The following is a 25,958-nucleotide window of genomic DNA, read 5'->3' as shown; positions in this document are numbered from 1 at the left end:
GCGCGCACATGTATCGTATCCAGAATATGTGTATATTATAAATAATTTTCTCAATATTGATTCTAGGATCTAGCACCCCCTTGGATATATAAAAAATTAAACGTAAAATTAACGGATCATGCGATCAATCAGTAATTAAATACAAACAAAAATATAACTTTGAAATTTTTAATCAGCAGTCATTATCGACGAAGTATTAATGACACCTACAAAACATAAAATGCGTAACTAATAAATGTATTTTTCTTGTCGTCACATCTAGATAATATATTTTTTCTCTTTAAATCGGGTAAAAATTTTAAAACGTTCTAAAACGCCAAAATCAATTTACATAAATAAACATCTATGTTTTACTATTTGGAAATTATTAAATAGCTACAGACATGCGCACGTGCGTATATACACGCATTATAAATACATGGAAGTTCGTTTGACTTTACAAATATTATTCATGTTAGTCTCTACGTTGAAAAGGTTTCGTTTTTGTGATTAATGTCACGCCGTCATTAATTCCAGCCTGTATCAAAAAGATGTAAGTGACTAGAATTGCAGAATAAATAAGTAACAATGCCACGATGTCCAAATTCCGTTGTCAATCTCTGTCTTGTCTCCGCTTTCGATGCGTATATTTACGGGCACTGTAAATAATCGTAAATAATGGAAAATTATATCTTTGTGAAGCTAGTATTCCCTCCACAAAAAAAATCGAAATTGTACTTGTGTTAGAATTACGTGCTTCTTACGTGCTAATTTTGTACTTAATTCCCGATTTTTGTGTTTAACATTCAAATATAAAATGCACGTACAAGTAACTTAATTTTAACTTAAATTTAAAATATTATATGTTTACCTCTTTCTATCGGATTCCGATTCGCTGCGTTCGCTGATAACTTTACTTTCAGTCAGCTCGTCGCTGAAAGACTCGTTCTCACTATCAAACTTTCGATTGGGGCTCTTATCGGAGTCATCGTCGTTCTTAGTTTTTGTCGACTTCCTTTCGTTTTTCTCAGAAGACTTTCTGCCCCCTCTTTTTTTATGCCTCTCATCAGACGTGCCACGTCTAGTTTCCTCTCTACGCGATTTTTTCTTTTCTTCACGCTTATGCAACCTGTCGTGTTTGCTAGAATTACGAGAGCTCGACGTTGAGTATCCAGTGTCTTGGCGAGTCTTTCTAGAATAATTCATTGAATATATGTAAAATGCCAATAAAATACCTGTATAATATTTTTATAGACAAAATTTGCCCTAGTCTTTTTAATTTTCTATTTTATTAAACAAAATTTATAATAGCTACTGCTTCAAGAAAATTTTCTCATAAATTAATATTCTGCTGGATAAAGGAATTTTTTGTATAATGATAAAACACAAGAGAAATGTAATTTAGTGCGCCTTGTGTGGAACAAAAAGAAATTCAATTATCAATTCTGATAATTATTTTTTAATTATTGTTAAAAAATTAGATTAATTCCATTTAAAAAAAATACAAAATAAATACAAAAAATAAAGAAACAGATGTTTTCTTGAAAGTAATTCTTAATTTTGAGAAATAAGTATTTGCTCTTAAAAAATAAATTCTTTCCTTCGTTTTTGTAACTTAATTATTTTTTTCACATAAAAGTAGCTTAAAAGTAGTTAAAATACTAACCGTTTGGAACGAACGACAGTTCTTGGGGACGAATCGAATTTATCGATATCTTCTCCCGAGTCTTCGGTCTCACTATAATTTGCTTCTACGTCCTTATCACGTCGATTCCTATGCCTATTGTTATCTCGCGAATTTCTCATTCTTACATCTTTGTACATGTCACCTCGAGAAATAATACTGATGTTCGACACATCCATTTTACTATATTTCTTATTCCGTTTGCTCTTGCTCTCGGTTTGTACTACGTAAAGTCGGTACAGTTGTAGCAGTATCACCAATGTGTTCTTGCATGTAAAGAATATATTCATATAACTGACTATCTGATAATGAATTATCAATATCAAACGAAATGCCAAAAACGGTCCGTCCTGCAAAATATCAATATCAATATCACACATATTATATATACGTTTATTAAATCGAATTAATTCTAAGACAATAAGAAAGAGATATTTTTTTTAGATTCGTCAATGATCCACCGTGATTTACCATTATGTTTATATCGTAACTTCATCGAAAATATTTTTACTATTTTTTTTAAATTTTAATAACTGGTTATTAAGGTGCTAATAAAAAAATTACTTCAGAAAAATAACAGATGTTACAAAACAACGTTTTATAATTTTGAACGGTCTCTATGTTATTTTTTACTTATTACTGAAGATAGGTCACGAATGAGACCAATGCGTGAATAGGTATAGTTAATACAATTAAATATCTCTGATGTCTTTGAGATGTATTTTACATATATTATTCGTGGACATACTTGAAGAATCATGTTGAGAGCGATTCCCCATACGTCGATGCTGCAGCAACTGGTTTCCGTCCGGACTTTCTTCCTGGATACGCCGGACGACAATCGCGACTTCCTCGACTTGGTGGCGGTCAGCACAACCGTGAACTGCATCAGGGACCATGCCCAAATGCCCAAGGTCAGGTATACGAGTACGGGCTCCCTCGCTATCCTGTCTTCCTTGAAGGAATCGAAGAACTCGATGATGTCGGCCGCGGTACCAATGTAGACCAACAGCAGCTGGCTCAATTGATCCCGAGTCAGATCACCTTTCGGCAACATCCACCGGCCGATTATCAGAATCAGCATTAAGAATTGTTCGATCAGAGTGACCCATGTTTCTGTAGAAATTTGTATGTCCGGTAATCGGATATCAACCTGGATGGTACAAAACAAGACCTTGCTTTAATTAATCAATTTTAATAAAATTATCCCTGCTAATTATTATTTTTATTAGTTCTTCATAAATTTTATTTAAAAAAAGAGATAAGATTAAAAATGACACGCACGCCTAGAGCTTCTTCCAGATGCTTTAAATCACCTGCTGCCAGATTGGATAGATCGAAATTCTCGGATATATTGATGTTCGACCCGCGAGATTTCAGTCTCCTGTCTACTTTATCCAGTTCTAGCAACCATATTGCAGGCACCACGCTACTGAGATATAAAAATACGGACGGGCAAAACCTAGAAATATAAAAATTGTAGTAAATAACAAAACTCTTAACGCACTACATTTCGGGCTGCGTTAACGAGTAAAAATAAATAACAAAAATCTTCTTAAACTATCGAGATCCCTTTCATCTCGTGTTCTTAACTTGTAAATCTTATATTATATTATTTTTTCTATTTTATTATATTGTTACTCATTGTTCACATTCTCTTCCTCAGGATTTTCGAGGGCAAATATGCGCTGTGACGGTATTCCGCGCTACATCTAATTCGATTGATCGATGAGTCAGGTAAACGGAATCGGGTCACGAGTTCCCTTTTTCGCAGATGTCAATAATTTTTGATACGACCGCTCGTGCCCCGAACAAAGTGGATTCTAACTTGTTGGCTCATGTTACTAATGCTTCAATTTCCGTCTGTCAAACTGAGAGACGGTCTCACAACATACACACCCTTTCCGAGGAATCCCTTTTACGCTGATCTTCGCAATGTGAATGATACTGTATCTAACGCAATATTACCTCTACGTATAGCAATGTATTCTATACAACTAATAACTGTTAGAGATAAAATGATAATCAGGTATAACAATACGGCAAGAGGGGAGATAACAATGTAATCTTTATATTTTACTTTTGCAGTCGCATATATTTGCGTTCAGTCATCTATTGATGTAATTTTTAAAACATATATTACAAAGTAACTAAATTAATAATATTAAATTATATATTTTACAGTTTTTAAATTTTTTATGTAAATTATTCTATATAATAATATTAACACTATAAAATATATCACTTTTGTCTAAGCTTCTTGTTCCTTTTGTAATGCATGGAATAATTATGTCGTAAATATTTACTTTAGCTATCCAATTAACAATTGTAATAGTTCGTAAATGAGAATTGAATATAAAAGCATATAGAAGATATAGAGAGAAACTTTGTATGTTATGTAATATTTTATATGTTATGTGACTCAACCATATATTAACTTTAATACACCAATTCATATTACTGCTGAAATAATCCATATAGTTGTAAATTATAAATAAATAATTAATTTTAAAACTTTATACATTAAAAGTGTATTGTAAAATTTGTTCAAAAAAACCGAACTATATCTTACTTTACCTTTTTTATTTTTTGGAAAGTCATAGAAATTGAATCTTTCTTAATTTCATTATTCTTACATAAAAATTTTTTCAAAGCACAATAATTATATTTGCCACAGTTGACATACCATTTCCATTCTTGATTTTCCTTTATAGTGAGGGTGAAAATACCCTCGAAGAACAGCAACAAGATAGGACAACTCAGGTACCAGAAATACGGATTTTTCTTGAACGTTGTCACCTGCCAGATAGCGATGAAACCGTGGGATGCGAATACCAAGCGCGTGATTATCGCCTTAACGGTTGCCAAGAACTTTGCCATAGCTGGTAATTAAAGTTCTTCTTGTGATTTGCGAGTATTTCTTACGATAAATAAATTAAATAAAACTATCTTTCACGTCGTTCACGTTAAATATACATGACACACATTTGCAATACCGTCGCTGAAATTTAATTCACACATTTTTATATTTAAAAAAAATTCAAATATATAATATTTATTACTGTAAATATAACTTTAAGTGTACGAGGAAGTAATCTCGGGGAAGACGCAACGTTCGAAGCACAGTTCTCCAGAGAACAGTACAAACCATCACCTCTTTCGCGATCCGCACATGCGCCCATTGGATCATCCGGTTTAGAAGACACGGCCTTCCCCGTAGATCTTTTTTCCTACGATTTCAGATCATATTAAAAAATTTCACGTAAAATTTTCGAAAAAGCGTTTTGCTTCGCAATAATTGTCGATGATACTAAGCAATACTATACAACTTCAATATTAATTATTAACATATAATCGATTCTATTAAAATCACGAATTTCCTGTTATGATTCGAAGAATCTGCAAAAATATATTCATATTATTACTACATTATTACTGTAGCTAAAATATATTTTGAACACAAAACAAACAGATTTTTTAATATAGAAATAAAATGTATCGTTTAAACTAGTCCAGAAACAAAAACGGGAGAAGCAAAGTACTTACGTTTTAGGATATTTATATATTTAGAATTTGATACATATAGAATATCATTTATTGCAACTTTCGAATTCATAACATTTAAGTGTCTTTATAGTTAATATCAAAAGCAGATATGTTAACCATTTCATAATTTACTCTTTTTTGTATTGTAATTTGTAATAGTTTACATTGTTTACATTGTCTACATAAAAAAAATCTGCGCGACCATCACACAGACGATACATAAAATATCCCTGTAGATATAATCTTGACATCTATGGCACAACCCTCATTCATATCTTCATCATTAAATCTCAACTAGGGCTTCGAATCTTCGCCAGATAAATTTACTCCATTGAAAAGTTTAAATTTCCGTTAAATAAAGTCGAGTCTTCAATATCATTTTATTATTGTCTTGTCAAGACTTTATACATGGCATAGAACAGATAAGCAAAGGAAATAAAAGATATGCCAGCAAATATTTAGTATATTTGTAGTAATTCATTTTCATGAAGATAACAGGCTATAGATCGATAAATTATACAGCTCTTTTTTCTTTCTATATTTATATATATATATATATATCTGTGTATATGTAAATATTCACAATCCAATTACTTAAAAAATAAATCGTAAGTATGCAGTCGATAAAAAGAATATTTAACAAGAGAGACGAAACTGAATTCTTGATGATGAATAAACTTCTGCGAATGTCAGGGTATGTCGCATAGTTCTTCTCGTAATATTACCTACAATAACAGAGAAATAGAGGATAGAAAGAGAAAGAGAGAGCAAAAGAATAACCAAGCCTCTTCTTTGCTTTCCTGAATGTACGCGAAACCGATTGTGCCTAAGAAAAATTACTTTGGCCTCAAATTATGGTGAGTGGGTGCTGGTGTTGGAGGGACTGTTGGCGTACAAGTGGGAGTGGAGGTTTCGGCCACAACAGCGTTAGTGGAAGCGTTCGTTTCGCTTTTGTAACGAATGTTGGTGTATTCTCTGCCTAACTGAAGTGATTTCTGTAAAGAAACACGCACAAATCAATTAATATGAGAGTAAATCAGTTGTCTGATAACATCATTACACGATATTGAACTTTAGTACCTGTTCCGCTTGCATCCGTTGAGATACAGTCTCGATGTAATGTAGGACAGCCAGATAGACAAATTTATATTGCGCCTCCGTCTGAACCATTCCTGATCTTCGCGCACGTACTCGCTGTACCGTGCGTTGAATGTCAATTTCACAGTCCAGTCCTTAAAAAAATCAAGTACACATTATTAATATGTATTAAAGGTAAAAATAAATTAATAAAAATATAATTTCATAATGAATCATAAAAAGATAAATTGTTATGTACAAATGGTGTTATTATATGACGTTAGTATATTTAGCGACTTCAATTATCAGCAAGATGCTTAATCGTTTATCAACTGTTTCTATACTTACCATGACGTTTAATTTGATCTAAAATCATGTCAATAACGATAAATGTGCCGGTCCTGCCAATTCCAGCACTACAGTGGACGAGAATTGGCCCTATGCATGGTTCATCCTTTTCCTGATCCTTTGGAGCTAAAGATGCAGCAATTGATTCTTGCCTAGCGTTTACATCATGTAAAAAGTTCAATACGCAACCAGGATCTGATGGAACGCCATGATCAGGCCATGCCTGTAAATTAAATACAGAAATTTAGTTCTACTCTCATTATATATAATTCATTATATAGAATATATGTCAATTCAGTGTTTTAAAAAAATATACATATGTATATATATATTAGATACATTACTTGAAAGTGGTAATGATAAATTCTCCTGGACTCAGAAAACTCCGATTTGGTTCCTTGCAAGAGAAACTCGCGCAGAGTATAATCAGCGGTTGAAGTTCGAGCTACAGCACGCACTTTCCATTCGCCGAATTCGGAAGTTTCTCCTTCTTCCGGCCAATAACGCGCGCACTTATTCTAGAAAAGAAGAAAATAACATGTCAAAAATTAGCTTTCTATCTGTAAGAGCGTTCAGAGGGTTCACGTACCTTTCCCCTCTCTATTTCCTTGGTGGTCATAACAATCACACGAGTATTCTCCTGGTAGACCATATGCCAGAAATCTTGTATTGTATTTGGAAGGCAACCTTGTGTGGCTATGTAACATTTGCCAAATGACGGATCGTCACCACCACTGTCAACGCTAGTGTTTGTTTCATCGCCTTCTTTGTTCTACAAAACGACTTTGTTGTATAATTGATACAAGTAACATTATGCAAGGTGTCTCAAGATTGAAGATAAAAATAACAAGTTAACTATAATTTTCAAGTAACTGATGATCAGAGATGAGCAAACTGAACTTTAAGAAGAAAGATAGATAACAAAATCATATTCGGCTCGAATTTTAATTGATCTTCAACTTAATGCTTGTATCTCTTGAATACATATTCTATGTTGTAAAATTTGAGAAGTTGCAATAAATTATGAATTTGCTTAACATCTAAACATCTTTGCTAAGGAAACTTTTTAATAATACTTTAAATTTCTGAGACACTAAATATATCGGAGATATTAATAAAAAAAATATTACCCTTATGTAGTTAGCGTTAATATAATCGGCTCCAGGAGTATCAGAGTCCACATTTTTTAGTCGTACCCGAGTATGGTCAAATGGTAAAATGTTCTTATAACGATTCTTGGCACGATTTTCTGGACGTAAACCTTCCTTTCTTGAAAACATATGCCGGCACTCCTGCTGCTGCAGCGACTCGAATTCTTCCCAAAAACCAGCCTTTCCTTTGCCTTTACCCACTCCATCCTCACTGCTTCCGCCAGTACCATTCCAACATAGCCAACCATTGGAACAACCGTTTTCTTTGTGTAATTGTCTAACTCTGCTTTCGATACTACTGGCATTAATACGCGTTGCATTGAACGGTTGCCTGTAAGTAATCGATAGTATTTACAAGTAGATATTATGCTGCGTTAAAAGTTTGAAAGATATTACGGGATAAATCAAAGTATATATTATAAATTTCAAATGAATTTTTAAATACAATTTTAAAATGTACATTGTTTTATGTACAAATATATTTTATAAGAATAACATAGAATATGATATAAGAGCCTTACCGAAGATGGACGACGCTTCCACTTGTTTCAACCATTGGATTTCGTTTATAATGCTCTATTAAATCACTAAGGCTATCAAACTTGTGACCACCACCCACGTCGTATTTGTTATCCTGCAACATTAATTAGTTTCTTGTATTTGACTTGCATTGTGATATAGCCAAATAAAATATTTAAATATGAAAAAACATGTTATTAATTTTCCAACATTCAAGAACTTGCGCGAAAGAAAAGCTGCTACAACAAAAATTTCGTTCTCTATATTTTCAAATTATTCTTTCATAAAGATTCACTAATCGTACCATTGTTACTGTCTTGTATATTTATCTTGGATATATATCAGACACTGTATATAAAATATTAATACATGTAACTTAGCCTAACCTGAGATCGTATCATAACGTGTGTGACACGATCATCGGTGCGTACCGACAGCACAAAATCACCGGGTTTGCTTTGAGACTCACGCACCAAGAAAGATCCATTTTTCCCACGCTCCAACATTAATCGCTCCGCTTCTTTTGCCGACAAGTGACCATGGAACCACCTTCAATTTTATAATTTTACCATCACTACACGCTATACATTTAAAGTAGCATTAACAAGGAATAGCTGTGTCAAGCGTTTTAAAAGGATAAATATTATGCAAATATTATATTCAAAAAATGTCTCGTGCAGAATCACGATCTGTACCTTTCGGTCGTAGGATCAGCGCAGTTGAGAGGAATCTTAAGCTCGATAATTTCACCGTTCTTTTCGCGTAACTGTCCACCGTTTTCCATGTAAAACTGCACCAATTCCGAAAGCGTGGCGAACTTTTCACCGCCATAAAGATCGTAGAAGTCCCCTGCGTTTTTTATTTTAATATGAGTCACTTCGCCATTTCGTCTAAAACAGAGGTATCCAACGTATTATTACATTCTATTACATTCGTATATGGTCTGCAATTAATTTATGTAGCGATACAGCTCAAACGTGTATATAATTCCGTATTCACCTGACAGATAGCGTGAAGTCGCCGGGATTTGAAGAACTGGGTCGTGCTAGAAACGAGCTGTCAACTCCTCTTTCCATCAACAACCGTTCCGCCTCTAAACCCGTGATATTCGGGTGGAACCACCTGCAAGCGGAACGTCATCATACATTAATATCATTTGTATCACACGCAACTTGAAACTCGCAATTAATCGCCCAATTATCTATCTATTCAATCTATCTATTCAATCAATCAATTATCTATACATATCAAAGGCCAGATACGCTTTACTTAGTCAATATTATTTTTTTCCACATTTGAAAACATTACTAGTCTTCTTGGCAAAGGCCTTGGCCACTTGGCTCTCGATTAGCAAGCGAGCAATAACAGCAAGAATGCGGGATTAAATGCATAAATGCGCTCGAGCGGTCTCGACAGCGGCGGTGTCGATCGCCGGACCAGCTGGAGCGAGAGAGAGAGCGTCATACCAAAAATGGTAACAAGCCGCACAAATGCCGCACCCTGCACGGCCAGGTGGTGACGATCGCGCGGGGTCTCCTCCGGTGACACTCGCACGCGCGCGAAACACGCGCGGATCGACGACGCTCCTCGCTCGCGGCAATTTAACATACGAGCACGAGTGCGCGTCGCGCGCGAACGTGAAACGGACGGAACGTGAGAGTGACGGCGCGGGGCCGCGCCGTCACGAGAAGGACGGCATTTGAGGCCGCGGGATCACAGGTGGATGTGTCAATCGTCCGCGCGCGTCCCTGACCGAAGGTCGCGGATCGCGCGGATCTTGAACACGCGCGCGCGCGCGTTCGCGCTCGCAAGGAGCTTTCGCGGCTCCGTTTTCCACGGAGATATGCCGGAGACGCTGAAATCCGGGTTCGGCGGACGCGGCGAAACGGGTCTCACCTGCGAGATACCATGCTGTAGTTATTCGTACGGCTCATATCAATTATCGGTAATTCGCAGCGACTCGCTAAGGCGCCCGCGGCAATTTAGCCTCGATCTCATGCGACACAATCTCAATCTCCTTCCCCGATCGCGCGTCAGACCGAGGACGATGCCACCACCACCACCATCACCACCACCATCGCCGCCGTCGTCATCTTTGACATGTCCAGCTTGCGCGAAAACAAAAAGGCTTCGATCGGCGGCACGATGCGGGGGCACACGGGGGGACGGGGGACGGGACTGGACGGGACGCCACACGCCACGCGCCATGGAGTAACGCCGCTCTGGAGAAGTCGGAGCGAGTGTGCGCGAGTGCGCGACGTAATGGCATATTCATAAGCGCGTTTTATCAGGATGAGCGCCGTTGAGACACGCGAGGAGATTGGGGAACGACTTGTGAGAGCCGACGCGAGGGCGCACGAGGCGATTTCTCGCGCCAACTGCTGCTTTTCTGTAAGAGCTGCAAGTTGATTGGCTTAAACCGAAACTCGGACCGATTTCTAGTATCGTGTACACAAGGCTTTAAGGCCTTCACACACGAATCGACGGAAGACGTAAGACGTAAATCGTAAGAAAATCCACCAATCAGAGTCGACTATTCCCCTCTACTATTCCCAAGAGGGGAATAGTCGACTCTGATTGGTGGATTTCCTTACGATATACGTCTTACGTCTTCCGTCGATTCGTGTGTCCGGGGCTTTACTTGTGATATACGTATGACATATATACCGTACTTGTATACATATATATTTATCAATGAGACTCTATGCCACCGTGCCACGTTGGCGGTTTAGCGCTGCACGCTATCCTCATAATAAGAGGCGTTGTTCCGTCAATTTACCGTATTGATATTTCCGAATATCGAGAATGCGAAAGCGTAGAAGCGTTGACCAAGTGTTGAAGGTGCATTCAAGTGCTTAAAAACGAAGTCTCGGCGATTCGAGGATTTTCGAGGTGTGCGTTCGGCTACGGGGTGGGGCGAGATTAAGAGTGAGGACCGGGCCTGGGCTGCCCGAGCGCCTGCTTCGCTGGTGGACTCCCTGTGCGACCCTCGATCGGCGATGATCGCGCGTAATGTTAAGTGCTGACCAGTGCTGACCGACCACCGATCCCGATTGTTAAATTGTTAGTGCGGTTTGTTTAACGGCGGCGGTAGGCGCGGTGGCGAGCGCGACGGTTGTGCCTAATTGTAAAAATTTTTCTATGTTAGACAGTGATGTCGTCAGACATGAACCTGTTTGATCTCCTGGATGACACGTTTCTCAAGGGGGACGTTAAAAATGAGCTGTTTGTGGATCATAACTTGTCCGAATTGACCTCGCTGGAGATCGGCCACCACCTCATCGAGGATGTGGACCATAACTATGGTGACGTCATCACGGTGAGTCCCGGCTCTCTCCCGCAATTCCACCCGCAGGTTTCATCGTGCGCTTATACCAAGCGCTACGCGCGTGGCACGTGGGTTCAGCATATTTTTATCCGCACGGATCCAACGCGTCATTTCTCGCGATGCTGAAGGGAAGATACTTTCGTTCCGGGATGTTCAGCTCCGAAATTTATCGAATTGATAATCCGTTAAAAGTCCAAGTATTACACTGTCCATTAAAAATGTATGACACATATTGAACTCTACTTAAATACAATTGATACGGTGACATGATTGGTGATACAATATTAGATTGATTATAGTACCGCTATAGTATAGAGACAGCCTATTTGATAAAATTCTCGCAATCTTATTACCCGAGGTATGTTTAGTTCCGTAAAATTTGTGTGGCTTTTTTTTACCATTTACATAATCCAAGAAAGAGCGACTTGTTTAATCTTATGGCATTAAAATTAGTTCACATAGGATATTCCATATGGTGGAATGGTGATTTACTTTCTGACCAGATGCATATTTTGCAACAGCGTTTTGTTTGATTAAACGATATACGTTGTTGAGAAGCGAGAAGAGATGATATTTACTGTTGCATGACTCAACTCCACGAGGTCGATAATCAGAATTGTCAGGGATGAATTGTGTCAGCTCGTGTCACATCCTCGTCTGGATTGAACGGTGCTAAAAATCTTGCATTTCGTTGAGAATTAATATCTAGAAAGTCTCAGTCGGCGATATTTCGTCACATTCCATTTCTTATCTGGTTCACTCGAGCTTCTTGTAATAACTGACAAATTAGCTGTGAATTTAAGAGACCTACTTACATATACTTTCAATAAAACTAAAGCAGAGCACACACATATATACATAAATATGTATAAGGCTTGTTCTTCTTAGCTGAACTCGCACGGTTCATCTTTTCTCTTTTTCTCTCCCATGAAAAGAAAAAGAGGAAAGATGAACCGTGCAAGAAGTTCAGTTAAAAAGAACAGGCCTATAGAAGCTCATTGAAATAGAGATAAATTTCAACGCTTTGTCAAATAAATTAACTACCGATTGTATTTGAATGATCCTTTTTATGTTCTATTACAATGTAACGAGCACGTGTGCCTGTTCAAGAAACAAATAATATTCTAGCATTAGTTATTTCAGTCGATAATATGGTTAGCAATGATTGCAATTGCTCGCAAATCGTAAATTTAATCATCTTTGCAGCGACGACTCTGTTCATTATCAAAAGCTGCGTATGTATTCTATCGATAAAGCTTGGCATACGTGAAATTTAATTCCTGTTAACATATGGTACAAAACGCCATGTGCTCTTGTGCATGCAGACAAGAATGGAATTCCTTATCTATTTGTTTATATTTATATTTGTCTATTATTCCATATCGTTTTTATCTCAATACTGCAGTCGAGCTACACTTTGAGCGATCTATAATTTTCATCAGAATTTAGAACTTTGGAACTTTATTCATAATTTTATATATTGCAAATATACATTCTGACGTATACTTTGTATATGTGTTCTTCAAATATTTTTTCTTTTTATATTACAGGGCACAGAAAATCGTGAATAAAATTCTGTCAGGGATTATAGGCATCGTCTAGGGTTTAAAGGCTTCACACCGTCAGGTTCATCATTTAAAATCGCCAAATCGCTCGGAGGATAACGTTAATATGAAACGTTCTTTCGAAAACTAGGTCGTAGAGTCTTTGCCGAGAATTATTCAAGAGATAACGTTAATATACGGAGGATGTATCTCTCTTTTGTCAGTGGCACGCTTTTAACATATGGTGCGCCGACTACCCACGTGCTCTCGCGTTTAACCTCAGTCCCAAGTCGCTGAAACCGAGTATCGCACAAGTTGTATCTATATCTGATTGTATCTATTCCGATTACCCGGCCGATGATTAGTCAAACGATTTGAAATGCGTTTTTTTTTTATTTACTGCGTACGTAATAAACATAATTGAATGTTCGAAATGCGTCGGCACGTGGCGAATGCGTCATCCGCCGTCCCATGTCTGAAACGTACTACGCAAATACATTATAGCGTCATTATCTGCACAATTAATTTTAATTATTTACGCGTGGAGCCCTTTTTCATCGGTTTTTTTTTCTTCGTACACGGTCGCTTCCTAGTAATATTCGTATAAAAATATCGAATAATTTTCAAGTATTTTTTATTTTAATGTCGGGATAGCGTTGATGTGTTTATGATTGATTAATCGGACAGATCTCTTTCGGTTTCTTTTCGAGTTTCGTTCGAACCAGAAACTCGAGAAGCCGGTCTCTTCACGCGGCGAATGACCTTTGAACGGATACCGTTATGTTACGGAATTCTTCGTAACCGCAAGTCTTAACTCTCCAGCTTGGCGCACTCACCGATATAAATTTATATTTTTACAATTCTTTATCTTTCTATGATTATATATTATCGTTATTAATCTTACGTTACTCGCCTGTTTTTTTTTTTAACAGTTAGCATAGGATGCATTTTATTCATTTCAACGTTATATTTCAATTTTCATTGTTCTGTTTGACGATTTACAATTAAAAAAAGGATTGATAATATTCTATGTATCTTTTAGATAAAGATAAGCGCAAAAGTTATCGTTTAATTGTTGGCAATTTGTGCGCAGTATTCGATCGATAAAATTTGATTCTGTGAATTTAATACATTTCGAAGGCTGGGATGTATTTCACGGTTTCACACCTCGCGCGAGTAACGTAGGATTGATAAAATCGAAGACAATAATGAAATCGTACGCGTTGTTCTTAAGATACACGTCGGATAGCAAATTTATTGCATCGAGATTCGATAAGAGGAGGAACATTTTTGTCTTTCTCCAAAAAATATTCTTCTGATAAGCTCGATATCTCGTTTCGCTGCACGTCTACCAATATTTAACGATAATACGCATTCGGCAAATGAGATGCAAATGCGTCGTATTGATTTCGATTACATAAGCCAGATTTTATTTTGCATTCTTTTTAATTTATCTTAATTTTATGTTGACGCACAAAAAAAAAAGAAAATATACGGGTGGTTTAGCGGCTGATAAATAACTTGTCGAATTTCTAAATTTTGTACCGATCCGGTGTAGTACATAAAATCTGTTGTCGAAAGAGATTAAGACACGGACACGACGTTTGTGTGATATTCCAGGCAGAAGAATGCCCGACGAATTCCGACGACCTGCTTGCCTCGATCTTGAAGATGGAGGAGGAGGATCCACATCTCGATTTCAACTTGATCGGGAAGGATCTGGAAACGATCGCATCCTCTTCGTCGGACAGCGGACTCTCCAGCGCGCTGAGTCTTTCCTACGAACAGCAATTGAGTCCGTTTCTGCCGAGGACGGACAATAATGAGGAAGAGGAGATCGGGAATTCCGACCTGAACAGTCCACAAAATTTTGTGGATTTTGAACCTGCGGCCAGTCCGTCTTTAGGTAGTGTAGATAGCCCATACAGATCTGTCATGAGCTCGAATATCGGCTCGCCGACCACCGACCTGGCCGAAGAGATGGATTACGAGCAATCTTTAGTTGCCATTGTAACGCCAAACAATAATACGCCGAGCTTGGGCACTACTATCGCTACGGAGCAACCGGTAGTTGATATCGGTAAGATTATCTTATCACGTTCACAGGGACATATGTAAATATCTATGATGTGTAATAATATGATATACTAAACGCAGGGCTACGGGAAATGTTATTGAATAACGTGTCATTATCCTGACTAACATGATGCAATTTTAGCTTCGATAACATGTTCGCGTCTCACAAATTACGATATGCACTTAGGACATGTTTGACATGTGCCTGCCATTGATTTGAAGCTTCCCATCACTTGGCAATCAATATAAAAAATTAATTTTAAAAATTAATTATCAATTTTAAAAACGGATTATTTTTCTTTTCTAATATGGAAGTTCTCTCTGGGGATAGAAGTTCAACCTGTAATATGTGAAGATATACGAGGGTCTCACATGATATGAGATATATGATTATACAGATCCAGCACCTAAACAACAGCAACCTACGCCGCAAGAGAATGCCGTAAATATTCGCAATCTATATAACGGAAAGCGAAATATTCGACAATTGATACGCGTCACTCCAATGGGCTCCGGTAATCCGCGGTCTATCCTATTGCCAGTGAGTCTGAAGGATATGAAGGAAGTCCGAACTATCAAGATCATGACGACACCAGCAAAAAACTTGAAAGGCTTCAAGATCAATCAAGCAAACATAATCAACAAACCTATTCAGGTACGCGATATGCAATATATTTAATATCTAAAATAACTCTTCGATAAAAAGATTTATTTACGCATGTATTTAGATGTATCAGTGTATCATTTTTACAATTATACTTCAAATTTTCTTATAACAAATTCAATCTAAAGTTAAATAAAGGATGTAGTATTGCCATTCGTCTGGTTGGTCTGGTTCGTCGAAATTTAATTTGTAAAAAGCACAATTTTTTCAATTTTGCTTATAACCCAGAAATAATCGATACTTTAACACTAAGAAGAAATTAAAAGAAATTATAAAATTTTATTAAAGAATTGTTATTGAAAAAGTGATGTCAAAATACTGTTATATCCATTAAAACACTAATTATATTTATAATACATACATGGTATATTGTAGATAATGATACATATTAACGACTGTTTTCATGTTATAATTAGATGACTATCAAACAAGAGGACTCTAATAGCGACAAAGGTTGCAATTCCAGTGATGAAGTGACGTCGGAAACTGACTCGGCTTATCCACGACTAAAGTTGAATGCCGAGGAAAAGCGATTATTGCAAAAAGAGGGTATCACATTGCCCAGTCATTATCCGTTGACAAAGCACGAGGAGCGTGAATTGAAGAGAATCAGACGCAAGATTCGTAATAAGATATCCGCGCAGGATTCCCGCAAGAGGAAAAAAGAGTACGTGGATGGCTTGGAAGATCGCGTGAAACAGTGTACAGAGGAGAATATAACGTTGCTGAAACGAATCAAAGCCTTACAATCGCAAAATCAAAGTTTGGCTGGCCAGTTAAAGAGACTGCAAGCGCTCATACAAAAGGGCAACAAGAGCGCCCAACCGGCAACTTGTCTGATGGTATTGCTGCTTTCGTTAGCTCTCGTCGCTTTACCGAATTTGCGACCACATTCCAACAATAACAGTAACGATTTAACACAAGAGCAGGAGCAACCAGAAAAAACATCACTCGCAGGTACGTTCTGTCATTCTTTTATTAGAAGACTCTTTCTTATATGAAAAATCTGAATCACAATAAATTAACTTTCAATAAAGTTAAATGGAATAAGTGTTATGTAATATAAGTGACCATGAACATAATCTTAACAAGATACAATGACATAATATTTAGACCCGAGATTCAATAGAAACCTAAGAGTATCAACGTTTATAAATACCTTTTGATAATGTTCAAAATCTTTTTATGCTTATCCTTCATATTATCATTATTTACACAAACTGTAAAACAGACCAAGCGTCAACAATGACATTAATAAGTCGCAGGCATTGATAAGAATATATGTAAGATTTTACGTAACACACGCAGTAGAAAATGTAATTAATTGTAATTTAAGATTTTTTGCATTAAATTATAATTGTGAATTTAAAGATATTTAATACAAATAAAATTGCCACTGTTGCAGTATATGTGTGTGAAGACATACATATTTATTATGGAATGTAAATTTTGGTGCTGCATTACTATTGATTATTATTTGAAAAAATACTTTTACTTGTACAGATTTCGTTTTCTTATAAGAAAGTTGATTTTTCGTGGTATTGAACGTGTATACACAGCAAATTCCATTTGACAAATAATGATCTCGAATTTCGTCGCAGTTGCACATTGCAAAATAACTGACGCATGTGGTATTTAGATTGTCTAAATTCAGCAGGAAACCGTTCAACGAGTTCATTGACAGATTATATCACTTTCAAATCTGTATTCGCGAAAAATTAATTTTTTCCGAATTTAAATAATATGCATGTGTAGAAATTAGGACAGAATATGATATAAATAGATATAAATTAAAAAGAGAAAATCAGAGAAGCGAGAATTTGAGTAAAAGAGAAAAGGATCGGCTGTTTTAAATTCTAAAAAAAAATGTAACCCTTCGAACGTGTCATCTTGTTTACAAAATTAATAATAAGAGACCTATATACGTGCGAGAACAGTGAAAACTGTAACACGCTTATGGGATCGTTAAAAAGTAGTCTTACTACTTTCTAAAAGGGGGCAGAAAAACACTGATCCTTTCACTGATTCGTTTATTATTGAGACAATTCTGTTTTCGCGTAACTTATGTATAGTAGAATAAACTAGTAGAATAAACTTTTTTTTTTTTTAAATAAAGCATAGCTTTTTCATTTTATAAAAAATATGTTAAATAACATTTTATAATTTTCGGCGATAAACCATGTGTATAAGAAAGTTCTTATATTTTTTATGATATCGCCGACATCAATGCTATACTTTTTAATTAAATAAAAGAATAGATATTAAAAAAAAAATTATGTGATTTTTTCGTAATTTGATTCCTACGAGTGATATTAATTATATGCTTACTACCTTTCGTTTTTGTAATAGTAATGATCTCCACCGTACGTCACGATTTTATAATAACATGAGAATATATTTAATCTTTCAAAACATATAAAAAATTTTGATTCTAAAACACAAAAGTAATCATTCACGTGCTCTTGTGCGACAGACTGTAGAACAGATTCGAAATATTTAATGAATGTATCTGCATATGTAGTTGCTGATGGAATCATAGCGTAAACTATATCAGAATAATCATAGTCGAGCCATATTCTACGAAACAATTATCTTAATTTTAGGTCGCTCGAGAACTTTATTGTATACGAAGCAGCTAATGGACGAAGAACTACAGCAATACGGCGAGGAGTTGTTACAGGAGGTCGAAGGTCTTCTAGATCACGATTACAGCCCAGTAATTCAGATGCCTCTGTACAAACGTCCCCGTATCGACAGCGAACCTACTCCTAAGTACGTCTCTTCCGTAAACCATGTGGGAGGAACGCTTGGCTTAAAACCAGATCTTGCCATCTCAAAGACGAAGAAACAGTATATCGAACCACCGCTGGACGACATATGGCCACCGCCGAATCCAGGCGGACAGAAGACGGTCAAAGTCGATAAGCTCGAAGCTCTCACTAACGAGCTCAAGATCAACATCTCTGATACCGAAGGCACCAGGACAGTTCTTGTCGAGATGCCTCGTGATAAGTAAAACGGAATGTGTATGTTTATCTTTTTTCTGCAGCGATTAAGTAGTATCTTTTTTAGTTTCGGAATTTACAATGATAAGAAATATATTTTACAGCAAAATATATTTTACAATTTTCGCCGGGGTTTTAAAGTGTTGTTGATGATTAAATTCCATTAAAACGTTTTTATATCTAAAACACGACTATATTCAACGATTATGTTTTAGAGATGCTACGGTTGTGCAATTATAAAATATAAAATTTTTGCGAATAAGTACCTACACCTGGATAACAATCATTTTTCAAAAGCCAATTATTCGATCATATTTTCTAAATGTAGCCAACACATTTTTCAGCAGACATCGAATTATCGATCTATTAACATAACGATTGAACAATGTTAAGCTGTTGTTACTAGAAATAGGGGCTGAGGGAGAGTATACTTTATGTGTAAAATTTTCTAAGAACTTTTACGGATTAGACAATATTAAATATTTACTTATTTATATGAAGAGCAGTATAAATACTATTATTCTTACAATTTTATGATTATAATTATCGATGTTTTAAAATAGTTATATACACATAGGGAACTTTTTGTAAATAATTAAAAGCATATATACATAAAATTTATATAGATACTATTGCTTTAATGTTAAACGACAACTGGAATAAATATATGTCTAATTAATAGAAATGTAAAACAGATATAAGTAATTTACGATTAGATGTATATAAATATATCCACATATATGATTAACCCTTGTCATGAAAAATAATAAACCCATAATAATATGATATATTAATCACTCTTGGCATGATATATTAATCGTACAATTGTCAATAGTTCTAATGATCTCGATCTTTGATTTAATCCTTAAATTCTCGGTTTTACGTACGCTTGATTTAACATTGTTTAATTGAGGCTTTTTCATCTCCTAACATATTCATACACTTCTTTCTATCTTATATGAATAATGCCAGTATTTTTTTAATAACTGAAAGAAAAAAAGATGATTGATATTATCGAAAAATTGTATGCGTGTGTTTTTGCGTGCATGAGTGTATGTGTGTGTCAATCCCGCTTCTATATGTGATATTGATATCCTTTTAAAAAATGTTTAGAATAATGCAGCATAAGTGGCATTATTTTATATATGCGATAGTTGTATAAGCTACCCATGCAAATGAAAGATTATGGGAAATGACAAGAAATGGATCATCTAATCCCATTGATTTTGCAAGTAGCTGATATTGATGGCGAGCAAGGACTTTTTTCGCCGAAAAGACTGTATTATAAGTAAAGTATATATTGAAGTAAATATCGAAGTGAAGTATAGATGTTTTATTCCAAATTCGTGAAATATCTCATTTGCCTTGCATACAAAACTATTGAATAAGAGTTTTTTTTTTTTTCTATTAGAATAAGTTAAGAGATAAATCATGAACTACTTTTCATATATATGCTTGACAGTATATGAAATGCATGAAAGTGTAGATAAAATATGTTATTGATGCATGACAAGTCATTTTTTGTAATAACTTGTACTTATACGCTTGCTCAGAAATATCGACAAGAAATTAATTGAATCGTTCATGTTCATACAAGAATATAAATCTTGATAATTCTGTTCATTTCTGAGTATAGTATAGCTATATTTTTATATACATGTAGAAAATATATAAAATGGTCTATGTAAACATACTAAAATCACTATATTATAAACTTTATTCAATGTACGTGTATCGATATCAATAAATAAAAATGTTTATGTGTGAAAAGTTATGTGTCACGTTCGTAGGATTAGTCTTTTATGTAGAAGTTAAATTGTCATTTTAACTGAATTAATGGTATAATTTGAATAAATTATATTATAAAAGTAGGGAGGGCACAGTACTTTTTGTGCTCTTCACAGAACCATCTACTACAGTTTGTACAAAACTCGTTTCCTTTTCTATCTTTTGTTCTATCATACAAATCGTATCTTCTTTTCCTCGATAATAGAAAATGTTTTGTTAACGCTTTTATTATAAATTGTGGTTCGTAGATCTTTTGCAAGATGGTTGTTTTTCGTTCTCTTTTCCATCAATGGTTTGGTCAAGGCAAATGCAAAATTTTTTAGGAAAGTGGAGCGTATAAAGTAACCCTTTGGGACAAATAAATAAATATATAAAACCATTAATTGGTACTACGTAGCCACGTTCTTTTCCCACTACCGATAAAGGTGCCATCATTTCACGTTGACTCGACGCTCATTTTCAGCGAGAAAAAATCTTCAACAATACATGTATACAAATATTATATGTATATATAATATTAGTGTTGAAGACTTTTTCTCGCTGAAAATGAGCGTCGAGCAGCGTCGAGTCAACGTGAAATGATGGCACCTTTATCGGCAGTGTCGGAAAATGAACGTAGCTACGTAGTACCAATTTCGAAAATGGATGTACTGGCGGTAGTGTACAGGGGGGCTTTCGACGGTCCCACGAATACTGTCTGTTCTTTTTTGAAGAACTTCTTGAACTGAATGCACATTGGTGCAACAAGTTCTTATTGTCGAAAAAGAACAAACTTCTATTAACCTAATCCGAAGCAATTGTATGAACTTCGCGCCATTTCTCTGTTGTGATCCTTTCCGCGTGTTTCTGGTTTCTGTGTTTAAACTTCGTGCGTTGAAACGGGTTTATACGTTATTCCAACGTTGACGTATACAATATTATTTCAGTATATTTAACGAGCAGAAAATCTGCAGTAAGAAGTAGCAGATTTCGAAAAAGTTGCACGTGCATAACCTTATACATTCGAGTTAATAACACTAGAGCAAGAGACTCTGTGCTATATGACCTAAAGGGCTAGTCAAAAGCGCCTAACTCACTCTTGGCCCGAAGGGAACTTCAAGGAAAGAAGTTAATTACATTAAAATGGGTGACATTTCGGATTTGCTTGACTTATTGCCAGTCTATTACTCAAGATTGTTTCCCTTCGCCGACTATCATAGGTGGCTGAGTTATGGAAATGGTAAGAGTAAGATTTCTCTATTTTTCTTTGCTCGTATTTAATATATATTTAATGCACCGTATCTAACAATGTCATATATCATTTTTTAATTCTTCCTTTCAGTGGGTACTTTTAGCAAGAGAGAATTCTCGTTCACCCTCTCGGACGATATTTACATACGCTACCAGTCTTTCAACGATCAGAAGGGACTGTCGGATGAGATTAAAAGATTGCTGCCGCATAAAATAGATATAGGAGCAGTTTATAACGCTCAGTAAAGTATATCACAATTTACTGTACAAAGATTGTCGTATTTCTTCTCAGTAATGGACTCTCTTGTAAGATCAGGATTTATTTCTGGTTTATTGTATTTGATTTTGAAATTTTTGATCTCTTGATTCCTTTAAGTAATTCTAAGCGGTATTTTTCAATGATCTGATATATCGCTACAGTAGACTTTATTCCTAAAATGTTAGCAGTTCGCCAGCAGATTTGTACAGAATATTGAGCATAACATAGGTGTGACACAGACAGAGACAGGGAGACATTAATAATTCCGCTATTAATGAAATCTATTTTAAAACAGAATGCTAAATTAAACAGTAGAAATAATCGGAAAAAGAGTTTAATAATTATCACAGTTTAAATCTATATTTCATAAAAAATGTGATGTCAGCTTTAATTTTTATATGTCATAAGAGATATTAGTATAAAAAGTAATAAAATTTTTAAAGAAATAAGGCGTAATGAATAAAATTGAGCGTTTATATATCTTTAGGCCGAAAGATCAAAGAAGAGGCCCAAATTTTCAACCAGTAGAGAGAGAATTAGTGTTTGATATAGACATGACTGATTACGATGAAGTAAGAACGTGTTGCAAGGGAACAGACATTTGCGGCAAGTGTTGGAAATTCATGTCACTTGCTTGTAAAATATTAGACAACGCATTGAGATGTAAGTATGTATTTATGTCACTATACTGCCTGTAACGCCAGTGAATATTCTGAAGTAACTGAGTAATTTACCTTTACAGTGGATTTTGGATACAAACATATTTTATGGGTATTCTCTGGCAGAAGAGGTATTCATTGTTGGGTATGTGACTCCGCAGCGCGTACCTTGTCAGGACAAGTACGAGCGGCGGTTGCCGAATATTTACAGATTATAGGCGGAGGTGAATTTATGAAGAAGAAAGTACATCTCACCGGCGATAAAATTCACCATTCCATCAAGTAGGTTTACATATCGTTCACAATAATAATAATTTAAATAGAAATCGGTAATATATGGAGAGATGATATATGTTACAGGCGTGCTCTCGATATAATCGATCCTGTTTTCATTGAAATGTGCGTCAGAGAGCAAAACATGTTGGGCACGGAAGAAGCAATCGAAAAGTTCCTTCCGATATTGCCTACTGACGAAGATAGACAGGAAGTAAAGGTGTTGTTCGGCAAAGAAAATACCAGTGAAGCAAGGTGGAACGCATTTATACAGTACATCGAATCTAAACGGACAGGGGTACGATTATATTGGAACGATTCTAATTCATTATCGCATTTTAATTTGGAACATCGAAATTACTTAATTTATTTAATTTCAGGGCGACCGAAAATGGTATTTGTACCGTCACTTGATCGAAGAGATAAAATTACAATACTCGTATCCAAGATTAGACATAAATGTCAGCAAAGGCTTAAATCACTTATTGAAATCGCCTTTTTGCGTCCATCCGAAAACTGGCAAAGTTTGTATACCGTTCAACGCGAGTGCGGTGGATAAATTTGATCCTGATAAGGTCCCTACAATAATGACGCTGATAGGTGAGATCAATGCGTACGATGTAAAGGACAAGGCTGAAGAAGAGACATACGACTTAAATAAAAAACGAATTAAAGATTACAAGAAAACGAGCTTGAACAAGTCACTGCACGTTTTTCAAGAATTCTTACGACACTTGGAGGCTGAGCGACGGGAACAGAGATTAAAAGGAAAAAGTAAGCGCGCCATAATTAGCGAAATCAGTTTTTGTACAATTTTGTATAATTGACGATCCTATAACTTCTATCGTAATTTCATGTTTGCTTTCAGTTTCAGCCGACAGTATGGAATTTTAAGATATCTCACAACGATAAGAAACTACTAAAAATTGATGTTATATTCGAGGTAATAATATTATTTATAATGCTTTAAATATATTTTCATAGAAATAAAAAAGGTACATTTTTTTAAATCTCCAAATCCAGCATTTCCGTTTTTACATATATATAGTCTCTCGCGATAAGTTGCCAGATAGTACTCCTACAGTGTAGGGCAAGAGAGGGAGGGGTACGCTGCTTGAAATCTGGATAGCGATTGAACAAAAATCGAGACTTTCGAATTTTTCCTGCGAAACCGAAATGCTCGTTTTTTAAAAGTCACTTAGATGCGCATTAATGAGATTTCTCCTCGATCGTGAGACGTCTACTCCACTTCTCGGATCAACGAGATGAAATTTCGGGCGCACGGACAAAAGCGACTCGCTCTTTCACGTGAATCACCGTGAAATTCCTTCGCCCGGTGGCTCCTCGTTCCCGTTAAATCGGATGCACGTGTTATGCTAATTGGTTAATATATAAGCCAAGTTAATTGCTTCAACTTGCCTTGTTCTCACGAAGGCGTATTTAGCCACGCCAGTTTTTAATTATGTCGAGATTATGGGCCATATGCTTTTATCATATGGCTTTATATGGAATGTCAAAGCGGAATGGGGAAATAGTGAAATTCTTTCTTTCTCCGCTCTTCTCGTCGCAGGATTTAAATAATTAAAAGTGAAAACGGCGTGGCTATTTGATAGCGATCCGAATATATGAATAATAAATAATATGTATAATTTATTTATTATTTTTTTTACTATCGGCAATATGTAATTATTTCTATTTTCGTTGTGATTATAAGTTATTATATTTGCATAATGTTTCTATATTGTACTTGAAAACTGTTACTACTGAAAGAGTTTGGGAGGTGATCGATATACAACCAATTTAAAAGAAAAGATCCAAGACTAATATAGTGTGTAATGTTCATTGACATATTTAATAAAAGATGCCTGATCAACGTCGAAGCACGTCAGAGATAGAAATTTTCAGGTTTTAGTAATATAAGTAATTAATTTGCGTTTTGTATTTAACGCAAATTTTGGATTTATATTATTCTTATATACCTATCTTTTTTATGCAAATCAATTCTGATCATTCCGCATGTAAAAGCATTAGATTCATCGAATAGTGACTATCTCGTGAAATATATCACATCGGCGATATTCCGAATATTCTGCTGCAAAATTATAAAATATATTGGCAAAGCGGAAATAAACAGAACCAGAACAAGTTCAATTTGTGTGAAAAAAAAGTCCTAAAACGTATCTGCGCAAAAATGCAAGCAAATCACTGATATTACCAAAACCGAATATCGTTTTATTTTGATCATGATTTCATGTTTAATCCTTCAACTCGCGCTGATTAAGCATTTTTTTACTCCTCTTAGTGAACACTATACGTCGCGGATCCTTTTTTTTAAATATCCTACGTACGTCGGCAAAATCCAGCCCGTTAACAGGACATCAATACATATACATGTATACACGTGCGCATTTTTTGTTGGCCCAATTATCAGCCTGTGCAAAACGTGCAAGTATGCTGTATCAATGAACCACTATGATGCCGATATGTTTTTCTTTCCGTCTGACTACGAAGTTTCGTCCCGTTTCACGGTCGAAGCGTGGCTGAGAGAAAGAAACGCATGCGGCACGGGCTCGCCTCTACTCGTTAACAGCGCTGTTAAAAAAATTAAGTAGTTTATAGTTATATCAATATCTTTCCTAATTAAAATAGTCCTTATTTATAGATTTATAAAATATTTTTGATCGATCATGTCATTACCCGATAAAACATTTTTTATAGAAATTATGTGGATAATGATAAACGCACTCGACAAGTCTTAAAATTCAACAAGCGATCAGATCTCAATGAATCCGGATCTCTTGCGTGCAATCGATATTTAAATTATAACA

General features: G+C 35.6%; 4 protein-coding genes across 7 annotated transcripts; 2 read left to right on the top strand and 2 right to left on the bottom strand.

Moving 5' to 3' along the window:
• Nucleotides 1-326: 326 nt before the first annotated feature.
• On the bottom strand, nucleotides 327-5,417 carry LOC139776059 (transmembrane protein 26). The gene is made up of 6 exons (XM_071712506.1): nucleotides 4,350-5,417; nucleotides 2,948-3,125; nucleotides 2,412-2,816; nucleotides 1,646-2,013; nucleotides 851-1,171; nucleotides 327-638 (listed from the first exon to the last, which is right to left on the bottom strand). The coding sequence occupies exons 1-6, from the start codon at nucleotides 4,541-4,543 to the stop codon at nucleotides 593-595; spliced, it is 1,512 nt and encodes a 503-aa protein (XP_071568607.1). The 5' UTR covers nucleotides 4,544-5,417; the 3' UTR covers nucleotides 327-592.
• Nucleotides 5,418-5,570: 153 nt separating this feature from the next.
• LOC139776058 (tyrosine-protein phosphatase non-receptor type 11) lies at nucleotides 5,571-10,481 on the bottom strand. 3 transcript variants are annotated; one of them, XM_071712503.1, is made up of 12 exons: nucleotides 10,201-10,480; nucleotides 9,304-9,426; nucleotides 9,000-9,194; nucleotides 8,691-8,853; nucleotides 8,307-8,419; nucleotides 7,765-8,116; nucleotides 7,224-7,406; nucleotides 6,979-7,152; nucleotides 6,635-6,857; nucleotides 6,290-6,441; nucleotides 6,050-6,204; nucleotides 5,571-5,934 (listed from the first exon to the last, which is right to left on the bottom strand). In XM_071712503.1, the coding sequence occupies exons 1-12, from the start codon at nucleotides 10,236-10,238 to the stop codon at nucleotides 5,931-5,933; spliced, it is 1,875 nt and encodes a 624-aa protein (XP_071568604.1). In that variant the 5' UTR covers nucleotides 10,239-10,480; the 3' UTR covers nucleotides 5,571-5,930. The 3 variants fall into 3 exon arrangements, with proteins under 3 accessions (XP_071568604.1, XP_071568606.1, XP_071568605.1); XM_071712505.1 differs by having other exon boundaries at nucleotides 5,571-6,204; nucleotides 8,778-8,853; nucleotides 10,201-10,481; XM_071712504.1 differs by lacking the exon at nucleotides 10,201-10,480 and adding an exon at nucleotides 9,771-10,071 and having other exon boundaries at nucleotides 5,571-6,204.
• Nucleotides 10,482-11,005: 524 nt separating this feature from the next.
• On the top strand, nucleotides 11,006-20,691 carry LOC139776055 (uncharacterized). Of its 2 annotated transcripts, none has more exons than XM_071712501.1 (6): nucleotides 11,006-11,367; nucleotides 11,457-11,623; nucleotides 14,797-15,256; nucleotides 15,651-15,907; nucleotides 16,333-16,873; nucleotides 18,520-20,691. In XM_071712501.1, exons 2-6 carry the CDS (start codon nucleotides 11,459-11,461, stop codon nucleotides 18,930-18,932), a joined length of 1,836 nt encoding a protein of 611 aa, XP_071568602.1. In that variant the 5' UTR covers nucleotides 11,006-11,367; nucleotides 11,457-11,458; the 3' UTR covers nucleotides 18,933-20,691. The 2 variants fall into 2 exon arrangements, with proteins under 2 accessions (XP_071568602.1, XP_071568600.1); XM_071712499.1 differs by having other exon boundaries at nucleotides 11,007-11,367; nucleotides 11,453-11,623.
• A 678-nt stretch (nucleotides 20,692-21,369) lies between these two features.
• On the top strand, nucleotides 21,370-25,018 carry Dnapol-alpha50 (DNA primase small subunit). Its single transcript, XM_071712502.1, has 7 exons — nucleotides 21,370-21,928; nucleotides 22,031-22,181; nucleotides 22,686-22,861; nucleotides 22,941-23,139; nucleotides 23,218-23,428; nucleotides 23,511-23,904; nucleotides 23,999-25,018. The coding sequence occupies exons 1-7, from the start codon at nucleotides 21,832-21,834 to the stop codon at nucleotides 24,022-24,024; spliced, it is 1,254 nt and encodes a 417-aa protein (XP_071568603.1). The 5' UTR covers nucleotides 21,370-21,831; the 3' UTR covers nucleotides 24,025-25,018.
• The last annotated feature ends 940 nt before the right edge of the window (nucleotides 25,019-25,958 follow it).

The sequence above is a fragment of the Temnothorax nylanderi genome, unplaced genomic scaffold (genome assembly GCF_030848795.1).
Source record: "Temnothorax nylanderi isolate EJ_2023f unplaced genomic scaffold, tnyl_v1.0 TNYL_tig0110_pilon, whole genome shotgun sequence".
NCBI lineage: Eukaryota > Metazoa > Arthropoda > Insecta > Hymenoptera > Formicidae > Temnothorax > Temnothorax nylanderi.
This window is presented reverse-complemented; position numbering and strand designations above follow the sequence as displayed.

Bases quoted from the DNA above. Each gene is read 5' to 3' on its own strand.
- LOC139776059 (XM_071712506.1), bottom strand. From the start codon at position 4,543: ATGGCAAAGTTCTTGGCAACCGTTAAGGCGATAATCACGCGCTTGGTA. The intron at 2,014-2,411 runs GTATGTCCACGA...GATATTTTGCAG, and splicing joins CTCTCAACATGATTCTTCAA to GACGGACCGTTTTTGGCATT. The intron at 1,172-1,645 runs GTTAGTATTTTA...GAATTATTCTAG, and splicing joins ACTGTCGTTCGTTCCAAACG to AAAGACTCGCCAAGACACTG.
- LOC139776058 (XM_071712503.1), bottom strand. From the start codon at position 10,238: ATGAGCCGTACGAATAACTACAGCATGGTATCTCGCAG. The intron at 7,407-7,764 runs GTAATATTTTTT...GTCGTTTTGTAG, and splicing joins TTAACGCTAACTACATAAGG to AACAAAGAAGGCGATGAAAC. The intron at 7,153-7,223 runs GTACGTGAACCC...CTTCTTTTCTAG, and splicing joins AGGAAATAGAGAGGGGAAAG to AATAAGTGCGCGCGTTATTG.
- LOC139776055 (XM_071712501.1), top strand. From the start codon at position 11,459: ATGTCGTCAGACATGAACCTGTTTGATCTCCTGGATGACACGTTTCTC. The intron at 11,624-14,796 runs GTGAGTCCCGGC...GTGATATTCCAG, and splicing joins ACTATGGTGACGTCATCACG to GCAGAAGAATGCCCGACGAA. The intron at 15,257-15,650 runs GTAAGATTATCT...ATGATTATACAG, and splicing joins GCAACCGGTAGTTGATATCG to ATCCAGCACCTAAACAACAG.
- Dnapol-alpha50 (XM_071712502.1), top strand. From the start codon at position 21,832: ATGGGTGACATTTCGGATTTGCTTGACTTATTGCCAGTCTATTACTCA. The intron at 21,929-22,030 runs GTAAGAGTAAGA...TCTTCCTTTCAG, and splicing joins GTGGCTGAGTTATGGAAATG to TGGGTACTTTTAGCAAGAGA. The intron at 22,862-22,940 runs GTAAGTATGTAT...TTACCTTTACAG, and splicing joins ATTAGACAACGCATTGAGAT to TGGATTTTGGATACAAACAT.